This window comes from Salmo trutta, chromosome 36 (assembly GCF_901001165.1).
Source record: "Salmo trutta chromosome 36, fSalTru1.1, whole genome shotgun sequence".
In the NCBI taxonomy this organism is placed as follows: Eukaryota; Metazoa; Chordata; class Actinopteri; order Salmoniformes; family Salmonidae; genus Salmo; species Salmo trutta.
Window position 1 is genome coordinate 33,992,619 of NC_042992.1, and position 15,419 is coordinate 34,008,037.

The window sequence follows — 15,419 nt, forward strand, 5'->3', positions numbered from 1 at the left end:
ATTTTTCCATTAGTCGGCTTTTATACAATCCCAAAATGTTCTGCATGTCAGCAGTTTCCAAGATGCAGTATTGGACTTTTAAGAAGCAATTGTCACCGGCCACATCATCATGATGATGAAAAATGCACCATACATGTATATCATACATCATTTGATATTTCCCTTTAAGGCATATGTTGTTCAACAAAGCAAAGTGATCCTTATTTGAACTGGGATCCCTACCTAACAAATATGCCTTAAAAAACTCAGAAGTCTTAACCAATCAAAGGACTGTAAAGTAAAGAGCACAACTAGCTATTACACACAATAAACATTCAGTCGACACAACACTCAAATCAGTTTCAAAATAAAAGCACTACCACCCCTCCATTTTGTCCTGGTAGTTTGTTTATTTTTTTGCATGATATTGACCTCGCCTTCTCCAAGCTTAAAACGTAAACACACAATTAGCAGAGGACCGAAACATAAGATGATTGATTATTCATAATAGCCACAGTCACTGCTTCTGTAACAAAAGCCTTGGATAGGTAGAAGTTATGAGGAAAGCTATGAGGAAGACCACAATCCAGTGTCATGTTCATTAGGGCATGCAGCGAGAAAATTAGTGTTTCTTATTGGACAAGTCCAGGTAGTCCCTCCCTGTTTCAGTCAGTTTTCGTCTGTTTGATGCCTAATGAACACGACCTTGGTGACATGTTCTGTCCACTACTGTAAATAGCTCATGCTGTGTGTAAAACTGCAAAGATTTTACAAAAAAAACACAAACATTTGAAATAGACAGGAGGGCATATAATCTGAAACACGTTTGGAAAACTACAGTAGCCAATGGGACGGTATAACTTGGATCAGGTGTACCAGTACTTCAGATCCTCATAGATTATTGCTGCCACCTCACGTGCATTGTAAAAAGGAAGTTTTTTTAATATATAAATCCTGTGCACCAATTGTACATTTGTTTTCTAATTTCAGCGGACAGAAAATGTCACCCTCTATTTGTCAAGGATCCTTAGGCCAGTATATTTGCTACTCCCCAGTAATGGTTGGTAAAGGCAACGGTCCATTGCTTTACATGACCTTACCATACATAACTGCTCGTAAAAATACGGAATGATAAGAAACACGTCATTTATTTTTTACGGACGACTCCGTTCTAGCTCTATTTTCGCTCGTCGAAACTACTTAAAAAGGCCACAATTTCCACAGAGAGATAACGCAATGATTCTCTACAGCGTAAACAAAGGCAGTCCAGCCAACAAAGGTATATTTAAATATATAGGCAAACATTACACACATATATATAGGGTTTGCTCACTCACTCACATAATGTAACATAATACTCTACATTGAAGGTTCACGTCTTGTGGTTAGAAGCCTCATCTTTTCCACTTTCATTCTATGTTTGTTTTGACATAATACACTACATGGACAAAAGTATGTGGACACCTGCTCGTCGAACATCTCATTCCAAAATCATGGGCATTAATATGGAGTTGGTCCCCCCTTTGCTGCTATAACAGTCTCAACTCTTCAGGGAAGAATTTCCACTAGATGTTGGAGCATTGCTGCGGGGACTTGCTTCCATTCAGCTACAAGAGCATTAGTGAGGTCGAGCACTGACGTCGGGCGATTAGGCCTGGCTCGCAGTCGGCATTCCAATTCATCCCAAAGGTTTTCGATGGGGTTGAGGTCAGAGCTCTTTGCAGGTCAGTCAAGTTCTTCCCCACCGATCTCGACAAACCATTTCTGTATGGACCTTGCTTTGTGCAAGGGGGCATTGTCATGCTGAAACAGGGGCAGCTCTAGCAGGGCAGAAATTTGACAAACTGACTTGATGGAAAGGTGGCATCCTATGACAGTGCCATGTTGAAAGTCACTGAGCTCATCAGTAAGGCCATTCTACTGACAATGTTAAACTATGGAGATTGCATGGCTGTGTACTCGATTTTATACACCTGTCAGCAACGGGTGTGGCTGAAATAGCCAAATCAACTAATTTGAAGTGATGCCCACATACTTTTGTACATATAGTGTATAATAAAATCAACAGGGACCCCACTTAACACAGCTAAGAAGTCTTTCAATGGCCATATTGTCACCTCTTCTCTCTCTCTCTCCATCCCTTCTTTCTCTCCTTTTATTTTGGGGGGAGTATTTCAGAATCCCTCCTTTGCTCCTTTCATCCTTCCTCTCAGTCTTTCAGGTTGTTGATGTGGGCACAGATCTTGAGGGCGGGACCAAGCTTGATGTTCATGGTGGACATGAGATGCTCCTCTCTGAGCAGCAGCAGGGCCTGTCCATCAATCTCCTGGGACAGGAAATGGGCTGCCAGCTCCTCACAGTCTGCGAGAGGAGAAAAGGAGGAGAGACGGCGAGAAAGAGGGAGGTTGGGAGTAAGAGAGGGCGAGAGAGAGAGAGAGAGAGAAAGGGGGGAAGACGGTAAGCAAGACAATAACATGAATAGCATTTACAATGGTGAAAATACATTAGCAATCGTATTATCATAGAATAACACTGGGATTAAAAAAAACAAAAAAAACAAGTACGAAAAGAGTGGCATTTGTGTGTTGTTGCATGACAACGCATGTCCTTCTGAACTGTATCAACCAATGGTGTCTACAGTATACAGCTCATCTCTATGGTACCAACCTTGCAGAGATGATATGAACTGAGAAACTTCCTCCACACTCCACTGGGCAGGGCTGCCAGGCAGGAAGTGGGGCGCCGCCGAGCCCTCCAATCGGAGTGTGGGGGGAGGCTGGTGACAGGAAGAGGAGGAGGCCGGGGAGAAGGACATGGGGTCGTCCTCTTCCTCCTCGCAACTGGAGACGTCGTCTGAACGGCTGGACTCGGAGCGGCACTGTAGACAATGAACCAGGACTGTATGAGAGGCGTTTGTGCAACAAGGTAGTCACTGGATGGCCATGTCTCTTCAGCACTGTTCCCCCTAACCTAAAATTCTGGGTGGTAGATCTTGGCTTGCATTTTGACTCAGAAAGTGATCTTGACTCAGAAAAGGTTGGTGACCACTGTTCTAGAGTTTTCCATGTTAACACTATCACTGTTTTCCTTTATAGTGGAAATGTGATCAAATCAATGCAATATAAGCTACTTTCAATGCAACATACTGAAACAAAACCAACTACGCAAGATATTTGTTGTAGGCATAACGCATCTGAGTAGGAGTCTATTGCATTGACACACACTACTCAGTCCGTACTGTACACAGACCGGTGAGGCATAAACAATCAGAGCTGCAGTAGGCCTATATGCAAATAGACCATTGCCATATACGGACCTGTGCCATTTACTTTGAACTGGATTGTGTTTACAGCATGAGCGGTCGTGAGTAGATTAGCTTGTTTTGAGATCAAAGCAAGAGTTGCATGTAGCCATGCATGTTCATATCCTTTGCTAGTGAGTTGTTAGTCCACTTATAGATCATTTGTAGTCAGAAATAGGGGACTGATTGCTTCCTACATGGGCACAAAGCGTGTACATTTCTAGGCATCTTTGAAAAGCGAGTCAGGTAAAGGGGCAGAGTTGTATTTTGAGACAGGCTTGAATAAGCTATGTGGCCAATAGGTAGCATAATTTGTCAGATTTTCTGTAATAATGGTATGATAATAATAATGCATTTTGTAAAGTGGTTTTTGAATCAAACACCACAACAGCATTTTCAGTCACCTTCTTGTCTCAGGGACAAGTGGATAAACAGGTTAATGTCAAGCCGTGCATGTTTTTTTTTAAAGTCTCATGGAATGAAGGCCTACATTGAACACCACACATTGGCTGCTACTATAGGCTGAATGATAGAATTGCTATTTCCATGTTAAAATGTTGTGGGATGCATTTTCTCCATTGTAACCTACATGGCCACTGTTAAAACTAACTTAAAGCGGGTACAGCCTCAGTGCTCACAGTAAACGCAAGCAGGAAAATGCACAGAATGTTCACAACGTTCTGCACTCAGCAGACCTGAAATTTGCTCAGTGCCGGAATTTCTTTTGAGGGAATATTGCTCTTCAGTCATCCATGCCAGCTCAAAAACAAGTGTACAACTATCAATGATGAACTGACCATTACCTTGACTGGTAAGGGTCTCCCGGCTATTTTGGCACTGGCGATCTCGGAGCTGGTCCTGTGGGGAACCCTCCTCCTCAGGACTCCGTCCTCGTCAGAGTGGGTGAGGTGAAGCCCCTGTCGCAGGCGGAAGTGCTGGCTGCAGCTCACGTTATACCTGGAGCAACAGGGAGACATATAGTAGGCATACACTGAGTGTACAAAACATTAAGAACACCTGCTCTTTCCATGACACAGACTGACCAGGTGTATCCAGGTGAAAGCTATGATCCCTTATTGAATGCTTTTGAAGCCTTGAGACAACTGAGACATGGTTTGTGTATGTGTGCCATTCAGAAGGTGAATTGGCAAGACAAAAGATTTAAGTGCCTTTGAACTGGGTATGGTAGTAGCTGCCAGGCGCACCAGTTTGGGTGTATGAAGAACTGTAACGCTGCTGGGTTTCTCAGTTTGATACACACAGTTTCCCGTGTGTATCAAGAATGGTCCACCAACCAAACGACATCCAGACAACTTGACACAACTGTGGGAAGCATTGGAGTCAACATGGGCCAGTATCCCTGTGGAACACTTTCGACACCTTGTAGAGTCCATGCCTCGGCGAATTGAGACTGTTCTGAAGGCAAAAGAGGGTGCAACTCAATAATAGGAAAGTGTTCCTAATGTTTTGTACACTCAATGTATACTGACATATATACTGAACAAAAATATAAACACAACATGCAACAATTTTACTGAGGTACAATTCATATAAGTAAATCAGTCAAATGAAATACATTCATTAGGCCCTAATCTATGGATTTCACATGAATGGGCAGGGGCGCAGCCATGGGTGGGCCTGGGACAACCACTGGGGAGTCAGGCCCAGCCAATCAGAACGAGTTTTTCCCCACAAAAGGGCATTATTACAGACAGAAATACTCCTCAGTTTCATCAGCTGTCCGGGAGATTGGTCTAAGATGATCCCGCAGGTGAAGAAGACGGATGTGGAGGTCCTGGGCTGGCTTCGTTACGCGTGGTCTTCAGTTGTGAGGCCGGTTGGACATACTGCCAAATTCTCTAAAATGACGTTGGAGGCGGCTTATGGTAAAGAAATGAACATTAAATTCTCTGGCAACAGCTCTGGTGGACATTCCTGCAGTCAGCATAACAATTACGCAGCTCCCTCAACATTTTGACATCTGTGGCATTGCGGTGTGTGACAAAACTCCACATTAAAGAGTGGCCTTTAATTGTTCTCGGCACAAGATGCACCTGTGTTATGATCATGCTGTTTAATCAGCTTCTTGATATGCCACACCTGTCAGGTGGATGGATTTATCTTGGCAAAGGAGAAATGCTCACTAACAGGGATGTAAACAAATTTGGGCCCAAAATTTGAGAGGAATAAGCTTTTTGTGAGTATGGAACATTTCTGGGATCTTTTATTTCAGCTCATGAAACATGGGACCAACACATTACATGTTAAAAAAATAAAAACAATTCAGTATAGTAGACACAGAACACTGCAGTGACTTTGTACTATATTATGACTTTACCTCTTGGAACAGGTCAAGGAGCAGAAGCGCTTGGTCCCTCTAAACTGTCTGGCTGGGGCGAAGCTTTTGCAGTACTCACACTTCAGCACTGGGAAGAGAGAACAGGAAAAGGGGGTTTAAAGAACTAGATTAATTACAGTTTGTAGTCAAACCAGTGGCTTTGATGGAAACGTGACTTGGACTATGGTCTGAGCCTAACCTGCAGCTGTATTCACAGTCTCAGGCTGACTGGCGTCTGGATTGTCCATGGCCAAATCATCTCCAGCTGGCTCTTTCACCGGCCCACTCACCTGTCAATCAAAATACAGGAACAAAATGTGTTGTGTACAACATTACTGATTCAAGGGAATTATTGATAATATTGTTTTGATCTACAGTACATGTCATTATTTACATCAGATGTTATACGGTACATTCCGAAAGTATTCAGACCCCTTGAATTTTTCTACATTTTGTTACATTACAACCTTATTCTAAAATGGATTCAATCTTTTTTTCCTCGTCAATCTACACCAGTGGTGGAAAAAGTACCCAATTGTCATATTTGAATAAAAGTATAGATACCTTAATAGAAAGTTACTCAAGAAAAAGTAAAAGTCACCCAGTAAAATAGAAGTCTAAAAGTATTTGGTTCTAAATATACTTAACTATCAAAAGTAAATGTAATTGCTAAAATATACTTAGGTATCAAAAGTAAAAGTATAAATCATTTCCTATTCCTTCTATTAAATAAAGCAGACAGCACCATTTTCTTGTTTTTAAAATGTATGGATAGCCAAGGGCACACTCCAACACTCAGACATTATTTACAAAAGATGCATTTGTGTTTAGTGAGCCTGCCAGATCAGAGGCAAAAGGGATGACCATGTGTTGTCTTGATAAGTGGGTGAATTGGACCGTTGTCTGTCCTGTTAAGCATTCAAAATGTAACGAATACTTTTGGGTGTCAGGGAAAATGTATGGAGTAAAAAGTACATTATTTTCTTTAGGAATGTAGTGAAGTAAAGTAAAAGTTGTCAAAAATATAAATAGTAAAGTACAGATACCCCAAAAAACTACTTAAGTAGTTCTTTAAAGTATTTTTACTTAAGCACTTTACACCACTGATCTACATACACACAATACCCCATAATGACAAAGCAAAAACAGGTTTTCAGATTTTTTTGCAAATTTATAAAAAATACAAAACGGAAATATTACATTTACATTAAGTATTTACAGCCTTTCGTCCTCTTGGGTATGACGCTACAAGCTTGGCACATCTGTATTTGGGGAGTTTCTCACATTCTTCTCTGCAGATCAGCTCAAGCTCTGTTAAGATGGATTGGGAATGTGCACAGCTATTTTCAGATCTCTCCAGAGATGTTCGATCAGGTTCAAGTCAAGGCTCTGGCTGGGCCACACAAGGACATTCAGAGACTTGTCCCAAAGCCACTCCTGCGTTGTCTTGGCTGTGTGCTTAGGGTCGTGGTCCTGTTGGAAGTTGAACCTTTGCCCCAGTCAGAGGTCCTCCTTGCTCTGGAGCAGGTTTTCATCAAGGATCTCTCTGTACTTTGCTCCATTCATCTTTTCCTCGACCCTGACTAGTTTCCCAGTCCCTGCTGCTGAAAAACATCCCCACAGCATGATGCTGCCACCACCATGCTTCACCGTAGGGATGGCGCTAGGTTTCCTCCAGACGTGATGCTTGGCATTCAGGCCAAAGAGTTCAATCTTGGTTTCATCAGACCAGAGTCCTTTAGGTGACTTTTGACAAACTCCAAGCGGGCTGTAATGTGCCTTTTACTGAGGAGTGGCTTCCGTCTGGCCACTCTACCATAAAGGCCTGATTGCTGCATAGATGGTTGTCCTTCTGGAAGGTTCTCCCATCTCCACAGAGGAACTCTGGAGCTCTGTCAGAGTGACCATCGGGTTCTTGGTCACCTCTCTGACCAAGGCCCTTCTCCCCCGATTGCTCAGTTTGGCCATGCGGCCAGCTTTAGGAAGAATCCACTGTGTTCTTCGGGACCTTCAATGCTGCAGAAATGTTTTGGTACCCTTCCCCAGATCTGTGCCTCGACACAATCATGTCTCCAAGATTTACAGACAATTCCTTCCACCTCATGGCTTGTTTTTTTGCTCTGACATGCACTGTCAACTGTGGGACCTTATATAGACAGGTGTGTGCCTTTACAAATCATCTCCAATCAATTGAATTTACCACAGGCGGACTCCAATCAAGTTGTAGAAACATCTCAAGCATGACCAATGGAAACAAGACACACCTGAGCTAAGTTTCGAGTCTCATAGCAAAGGGTCTGAATACTTATGTAAATAAGGTATTTCTGTTTTTCATTTTTTATAAATTTGCAAAAAAACTCTAAAAACCTGTTTTCGCTTTGTCATTATTGGGTATTGTGTGTATATTGATGAGGGCATTTTTTTATTTTATCCATTTTAGAAAAAGTCAAGGGGTCTGAATACTTTCCGAATGCACTGTATATCCCCAAAGGGTATGAATGGATGTTGTATTGTATATGAGAACCACAACTACTCTAAGGTGAACTGTACATACAGGGAAGGGTTCAGCTCCCTCCTGGATGACGAAGCCCTCTATGAGGTGGGTGAGGACGTGGGGTTTGACCACAGCCTGTGGAGGGGGGGCTCTCTCCCCCTGGCCACCCCCCATACGGGACACCGAGAGGGCAGGGGAAGGAGCGGGAGAGGGAGAAGGTGGACCAGGGCCTTAAAAGACGGTTGTGGGGAGAGAAAGGATTTGATCATTTATTTTTTAACAATTTGAGCAAGGCTGACTGGCCAGTGTCTAAATCTATGCAAACATGAGGTTTTTGGAGTCATGTATAGGTATGAAACAAAGGGGATTTGACATGCTGGTGGCTGGGCTATGGTGGAAAATGGTCTCCCTGCACTCTTATCCTTCCAGTGGTTGTAAAAGAGAGGAATGAGAAAGGCAAAGTAATTAAGACAAGTGGGCATATTCGTAGCTGACTCCTTACCTGCTTCCATGGCGGAGGAGGAGAGAGCAGGGGAGTGTTCACTCATAGGAACAAGGTGGGGAGGAGGGGGACCATCTTCCTCATTGGCTGCGTCTGACTCGGATTTCCTCTTCATCGACTTACCCTTTGAGGAATGTCATTATTTCACAAATGGAATCGACAACTAATACGTGGTTTAGAAACATCAGTAATTTATAGTGTCATCAGTGCTATCAGTAAGGAACAACTCACCTGGGGAGGCTGAGAACACATAGACTCTCCATTGGCAGCCACTACAGTGGATGCACTGCTCGCCTCAACCAACGGCAGGGGTAGAGTGAGGGAGGAACGGGAGAGGGTGGGAGGAGAGATGGCGGCCTGGGACTGAGAGGAGATGCTGGTGGCCAAGGTGCAATTTGGATTTTGATTCAGCCCAGGGCTCTGATTGGCTTGTGCTTGCACGTGAGAAACATGGGCCAATGAGAGGGCTTCCTGGGCTGATTGAAGGCTCTTTAGACCCGCCCCTTTGCCTATTCCCCCTCTCTCTCTGGATGCGATGGAGGCCACCATGGTGAGGAGGCTGGCGCTGCTGGAGCTATTTAGAAGGGTAGCTCCGTCCTGGGAACAGGCGTTCCGGGCCTGGACCAAGGCCAAAGCCTGGGGGTTTCCTATGGAGCTTGGCCTGGCCCCTACAATCTGGACTGGGATGTGCGGCGGAGGCTGGGCGGCACTAGTCTTGTTGTTGGCGGGGGGCGCGGGGAGGATGGGAGGAGGGTAGCGGGAGGGCAGTTGCAGTGGCATACGGAGACCCTGTTGAGTTTTGGGCTGGATTGGAATGGGACCGTTCCCATGGCCTCCCTTGTCGTTAATAGTGCTTTTCTGCAGAGGCTGAACCACCAGCGTTTGAGTACTAACATTGGGCTTGATGGTGGCAGCACCCATCTGGTAACTGTGGGACTGGGTGGGTGCACTGGAGGTGGGCACCAGAATGTGCGTCGCCGTGGTGGCGGAGTTTACCGTGGTGATAGCCCCACCCCGGCCAAAGTTGGGTCCGGAAAGGAGGAGCTGTGAGAGTGGGACAGAGGTGGAGGGTGAGGAGGGGGCGTTGGAGTGGTGGTTGCCCGTCTTGAGGTTGAGAGAGGAGAGGTTGGCGTTGGAGCTCTGGATGTAGGTGGGGATCTTGATGTGGGACTGTTGCAGTTGGGCTGGTTTAGTGGGAGACTGCTGAGTGGACTGGTTGAACTGCTGGTGAGATGACTGTATAAGGGAGTAGGTCGCTGGAAAAGAACGAGGGAAATGAATAACTAACAGGCAAGTAAGTATGTAAAGCTAAGTATGCTGCGATTTCACTCCCCACCTGTTTCACCCCTCTCTGGGGTTTCAGTCTTGACCCCGACCCCCTTGGGACTGCCGACACATCGCAGAGCCAGGTTCTGCACCTGGCCCAGAGAGAAAGGGGAGATGAGTTTATGAGGATTGATGGAAAGAATAGGCCAGAGAGAGGGACGCAAGAAAAATACTTTTAAGTAGTTTTACTTCACAAAAATGATAGATTTTTACTGGTCCCAGATCTGTTTGTGCTGTAATGACCATAGGAACTGGCAAGACAGCAACAACAGATCTGGGAAGAAGCTATTCTAGATTACATCACTAAAGCAGGACTCACTCCAATGCTCTCAGTCACAAATACAAAGTTGATCCATACCTGGTCATTGTCTGATTGGTTGCTGGAGGAAGTAGGTGTAACTTCCTGTTGTTGCTGCTGCTGAGTCTGTGGCTGCTGGGTGACCGTTGCCATGGCAGCGGTTGCTGTGCTACCAGGCATAAAGATGAGTTGTGAGGAGAGGGGAGCCCTCAGAGACCGGTTCACCTACAGTACAACAAAAGAGACTGTCAATCAAACAGTCCTTTCATGGAGACAAATGACAAAAGCAGATACAATACTCACACTCCTGAGCCAAGCCCGAACCACACCAAGCTAAGCTGCACTGTGCTGACCTGGTTATGAATCCACTGTAGTGGAATTGGAACCGTGCTGAAAATATCTGAGCCAGCAAAGTTTTGTTCGGGTCGGCCATATAGTGTGAATCAGGCAATGGTGCATGTGTTCTCACTCTCAGATACATCTGTCCCTGTCCTGCTGCACTCCCACCCAGCAGCACTGATTGGCTTATGGTGGATGTCCCAGAAGAGCCTGGGCCTATAGCGCGGGTGCTGGTTATGGCCCCTCCCCCAGAAGTGGTTACGTTCACCTGAAGGGGAAAGAAAAAAAGTGGATTTGAGAACAACCAAAGCAAACTGTATTGACTAGTTTGGAGACAATTAAACAATGGAAGTGCCAGTAACTCAAATATATAAATGTCACAGATGTTCAAACTGAAAATGATGGTTTCACGCAAATATCACTGGAGTTCCCTATTTGAAGCTGTATTTGTGTCAATGACACCCGTTCTGTCAGTTACATTCTGTTAAATGTCCACAAAGCACACACATCCCTGGGTCGCTCCTCTTTTCAGTTCGCTGCAGCTAGCAACTGGAACAAGCTGCTAAAAACACTCAAACTGAACAGTTTTATCTCCATCTCTTCATTCAAAGACTCAATCATGGACACTCTCACTAACAGTTGTGGCTGCTTCGCGTGATGTATTGTTGTCTCTATCTTCTTGCCTTTGTGCTGTTGACTGTGCCCAATAATGTTTGTACCATGTTATGCTGCTGCAATGATGTGTTGCTACCATGTTGTTGTCATGTGGTGTTGCTACCATGCTATGTTGTTGTCTTAGGTCTCTCTTTATGTAGTGTTGTGGTGTCTCTCTTGGGATGTGTTTTGTCCTATATTTTTATTTTTAATCCCCTGTCTCCGCAGGAGGCCTTCTGCCTTTGGGTAGGCCGTCACTGTAAATTATAATTTGTTCTTAACTGACTTGCCTAGTTAAATAAAGGTTAAATAAAAATGATTGTGTGCTGTGCTAATTCTGAGAGGCATGTATGTGTAAACATACAGATGTGACTGTTGTGCTGGTGGTCTGAGAGGTGCTGTTGGTGGCAGGGCTGGACTGGCGACTGGCAGCAAAGGTGGCCTAGAACAGGGACAACAAGGAATAATGCAAAAAGCCATTGCCATAGTTTAGAGCAGAAAAAAACAGACTATGTACCAAACCTTATGATGATGTTTCAACATATTGTACTGCCACCCTACCCTAAACATTCTGCCTTTAAAATAGCAAACCAACCGTAACCTGACCATGTCAAAACAGCACCAATGTCCACTATTCTGAGCATGCATTATTGGTACAGTTGAAGTAAGAAGTTTACATATACCTTAGCCAAATACATTTAATCTCAGTTTTTCACAATTCCTGACATTCATTTCTAGGAAAAATTCCCTGTCCTAGGCCACTTAGGATCACCAGTTAATTTTAAGAATGTGAAATGTCAGAATAATAGTAGAGATAATTATTTATTTCAGCTTTTAATTCTTTCATCACATTCCCAGTGGGTCAGAAGTTTACATACACTCAATTAGTACTTGGTAGCATTGCCTTTAAATTGTTTAACTTGGGTCAAACGTTTCAGGTAGCCTTCCACAAGCTTCCCACAATAAGTTGGGTGAATTTCGACCCATTCCTCCAGACAGAGCTGGTGTAACTGAGTCAGGTTTGTAGGCCTCCTTGCTCGCACACACTTTTTCAATTCTGCCCACACATTTTCTATGGGATTGAAGTCAGGGCTTTGTGATGGCCACTCCAATACCTTGACTTTGTTGTCCTTAAGCCATTTTGCCACAATTTTGGAAGTATGCTTGGGGTCATTGTCCATTTGGAAGACCCATTTGCAACCAAGCTTTAACTTCCTGACTGATGTCTTGAGATGTTGCTTCAATATATCCACATCATTTTCCTTCCTCATGAAGCCATCTATTTTGTGAAGTGCACCAGTCCCTCCTGCAGCAAAGCACCCCCACAACATGATGCTGCCACCCCCGTGCTTGATGATTGGCATGGTGTGTTCTTCGGCTTGCAAGCATCCCCCTTTTTCCTCCAAACATAACGATTGTCAATATGGCCAAACAGTTCTATTTTTGTTTCATCAGACAACAGGACATTTCTCCAAAAAGTACGATCTTTGTCCCCATGTGCAGTTGCAAACTGTAGTCTGGTTTTTTTATGGCGGTTTTGGAGCAGTGGCTTTTTCCTTGCTGAGCGGCCTTTCAGGTTATGTCGATATAGGACTCGTTTCACTGTGGATATAGATACTTTTGTACCTGTTTCCTCCAGCATCTTCACAAGGTCCTTTGCTGTTGTTCTGGAATTGATTTGCACTTTTCGCACCAACTTTTCTCCTTCCTGAGTGGTATGACGGCTGCGTGGTCCCATGGTGTTTATACTTGCATACTATTGTTTGCACAGATGAACGTGGTACCTTCAGGCGTTTGGGAATTACTCCCAAGGATGAACCAGACTTGTGGAGGTCTACAATTATTTTTCTGAGGTCTTGGCTGATTTCTTTTGATTTTCCCATGATGTCAAGCAAAGAGGCACTGAGTTTGAAGGTAGGCCTTGAAATACATCCACAGGTACATCCACACCTCCAATTGACTCAAATGATGTCAATTAGCCTATCAGAAGCTTCTAAAGCCATGACATAATTTTCTGGAATTTTCCAAACTGTTTAAAGGCACAGTCAACTTAGTGTATGTAAACTTCTGACCCACTGGAATTGTGATATAGTGAATTATAAGTGAAATAAACTGTAAACAATTGTTGGAAAAATTACTTGTGTCATACACAAAATAGATGTCCTAACCGACTTGACAAAACTATAGTTTGTTAACAAGAAATCTGTGGAGTGGTTGAAAAACGAGTTTTAATGACTCCAACCTAAGTGCATGTAAACTTCCCACTTTAACTGTAGGTGTGGTTCATAAAGATGGTACCTGTTGAACTGCAGCCAGGTTTTGTAGCTGGGCACTGTTGATCTGTTGCTGCAGCATCAGCTGCTGGAAGTACTGCGCTGCGTTGGGCTGCCTCTGCAGTGCCTGAAGGGCCTTCAGTTGCACAAGATAGAAAACAGGGAGGGAGTAATGACATTGCACTGTCAATAACCTGCAGGTTGATATACGAGCGCGTGCACAGTGATAATGAGACAACTACGCTACAGGCAAGGATTACAGATGATCCTGTGTGACTCTGAATACAATTTGTGATTGCCATGTCAGAAAAGGGCATAGGATATACCGATTCATATGCATACACACCTGTGCACACGCACACCCACACGTACTGACCTGCACAGCCTGTCTCTCGTACAGGGACATGGAGTTCATTGGAGAGGGGCGGGAGTTCACTCCTGATGGAGTGGTTCCATTGGTAGAGCCCTGGTTTTGGTCCCCATCTGTCTCCATCACTGAGGAAAAGAAGAGAAGCTTTCAATCAAATGCTGCCTAGAAAACAATGTCAAAAGACCTGGCTATCAGTCACTGGTGGAAGGTAAAATATTATTCACACTACAGCTATGTGGAGCTGTAAGGCGTGGAATATATCTGTCATGCCTGGATAACTAACATCTATATTTACATGTTGACAAGATTGTATCTATCAATCAAGAATGCCATTCCTCCGTTCACTCCTTCACGTGACTGCTTGCAAACATTTGATTGTCATGCAACATAAATTTAATACATCCTAACTATTAATACATGCATTATTAGTCGCTTGCAAGGTAAAACATTATTAGATAGCTAGCTATCCACATGTTATGCAGCTCACTTGTTTCACTATAATTAAAAGCAAGTTGAGTGCTGCTAGCTAGTACAGTGGTTAACTAGCTAGCTACAGTAACTAGTTGCAGACAGTGCTAGCACAAAAGCTAGCTACTGTAACTAGCTAGCTACCCATGAGCACCGTATGCTGCAAATCCCTTGCTCACCGTGGACGTTCGTGTATTGCCACCTATGTTTCTATCTCGACTTCAATGCGTAGCAGTATGCAACAATTCCTTTTGCACGACGATATTACTGTACATTCAATTAGGTTGTTGACAGTTTGCATAAATTTGGGTGGAGGACAACGCCTCCTTCTGATGTTTGTCGTTTTCCGGCGCAATGGAATGACGGCGCACGTAGGTCGCCTGCTACAATGTGTAACAACAACATAGTTACAACGTAATATCTACCTGCAACACGGTTAATATATAATTCATTGCGACAATGTATGTGATGCTTCCTGTTACACTGTAGCTGCATCATGAAATAATAATTCGAGCAGCCTTGTGCATCCGCTACAATGAATTTGATTACCCCAATTGTGTGACCATACACACATTTTCCAGAAATCATTGTTTCATGTATGTAAAATGAGCGAAAACGTTTAACTAAGATGCGTTTATAAGTAAAGCTACCATTACATTTTTGATTTTAAAACGAGGTTAAACAATGTACTTACTTTGGCCACTTTCTTTCCCTCGAAGCGTCAAGCTCTAAACCTGTCACTCAAAATGGTCTCTGTCAGCGTCACCTAGTCCCAATCATGTTGAAAGACTATGTCCAAATGAAGTACACCAACAAACAACCAGGTATTTCTGTTTGTAATGCCACCTGCTGGATGTAAATTAGGTTAATAAAGCAAGACGCTGACTTTTTACTTGCCAACGAGAGTATCGGGTATCAAGGCTGTGAGTTTGTTAGATGTGGGATATTTTATTTAACATTGTATTCATATATAAGTGAGACGAATACATGTAACATATGAGGGTGCATTATTGCTGTTAGTTTGTTGTAATGTTTCATTGTCTCAAAAGCCATTGCATAGCCAGATTTATACTGTTT

The 15,419-nt window shown here is 43.7% G+C and overlaps 1 protein-coding gene across 3 annotated transcripts; it reads right to left on the minus strand.

Moving 5' to 3' along the window:
• Positions 1-2,132: 2,132 nt before the first annotated feature.
• LOC115176162 (polyhomeotic-like protein 1) lies at positions 2,133-15,142 on the minus strand. Of its 3 annotated transcripts, none has more exons than XM_029736000.1 (15): positions 15,037-15,142; positions 13,881-13,999; positions 13,530-13,640; positions 11,596-11,673; positions 10,708-10,845; positions 10,299-10,463; positions 9,951-10,032; positions 8,846-9,870; positions 8,615-8,738; positions 8,173-8,342; positions 5,818-5,908; positions 5,619-5,706; positions 4,084-4,237; positions 2,647-2,857; positions 2,133-2,340 (listed from the first exon to the last, which is right to left on the minus strand). In XM_029736000.1, coding segments are annotated over exons 1-15 (2,709 nt in total). In that variant the 5' UTR covers positions 15,038-15,142; the 3' UTR covers positions 2,133-2,188. The 3 variants fall into 3 exon arrangements, with proteins under 3 accessions (XP_029591860.1, XP_029591861.1, XP_029591862.1); XM_029736001.1 differs by lacking the exon at positions 15,037-15,142 and adding an exon at positions 14,522-14,685; XM_029736002.1 differs by lacking the exons at positions 10,708-10,845; positions 11,596-11,673; positions 13,530-13,640; positions 13,881-13,999; positions 15,037-15,142 and adding an exon at positions 10,542-10,672.
• Positions 15,143-15,419: the final 277 nt, after the last annotated feature.

Bases quoted from the DNA above. Each gene is read 5' to 3' on its own strand.
- LOC115176162 (XM_029736000.1), bottom strand. The intron at 11,674-13,529 runs GTACCATCTTTA...TCCCTGTTCTAG, and splicing joins ACCTGGCTGCAGTTCAACAG to GCCACCTTTGCTGCCAGTCG. The intron at 2,858-4,083 runs GTAATGGTCAGT...CATTGTCTACAG, and splicing joins GGAGACCCTTACCAGTCAAG to TGCCGCTCCGAGTCCAGCCG.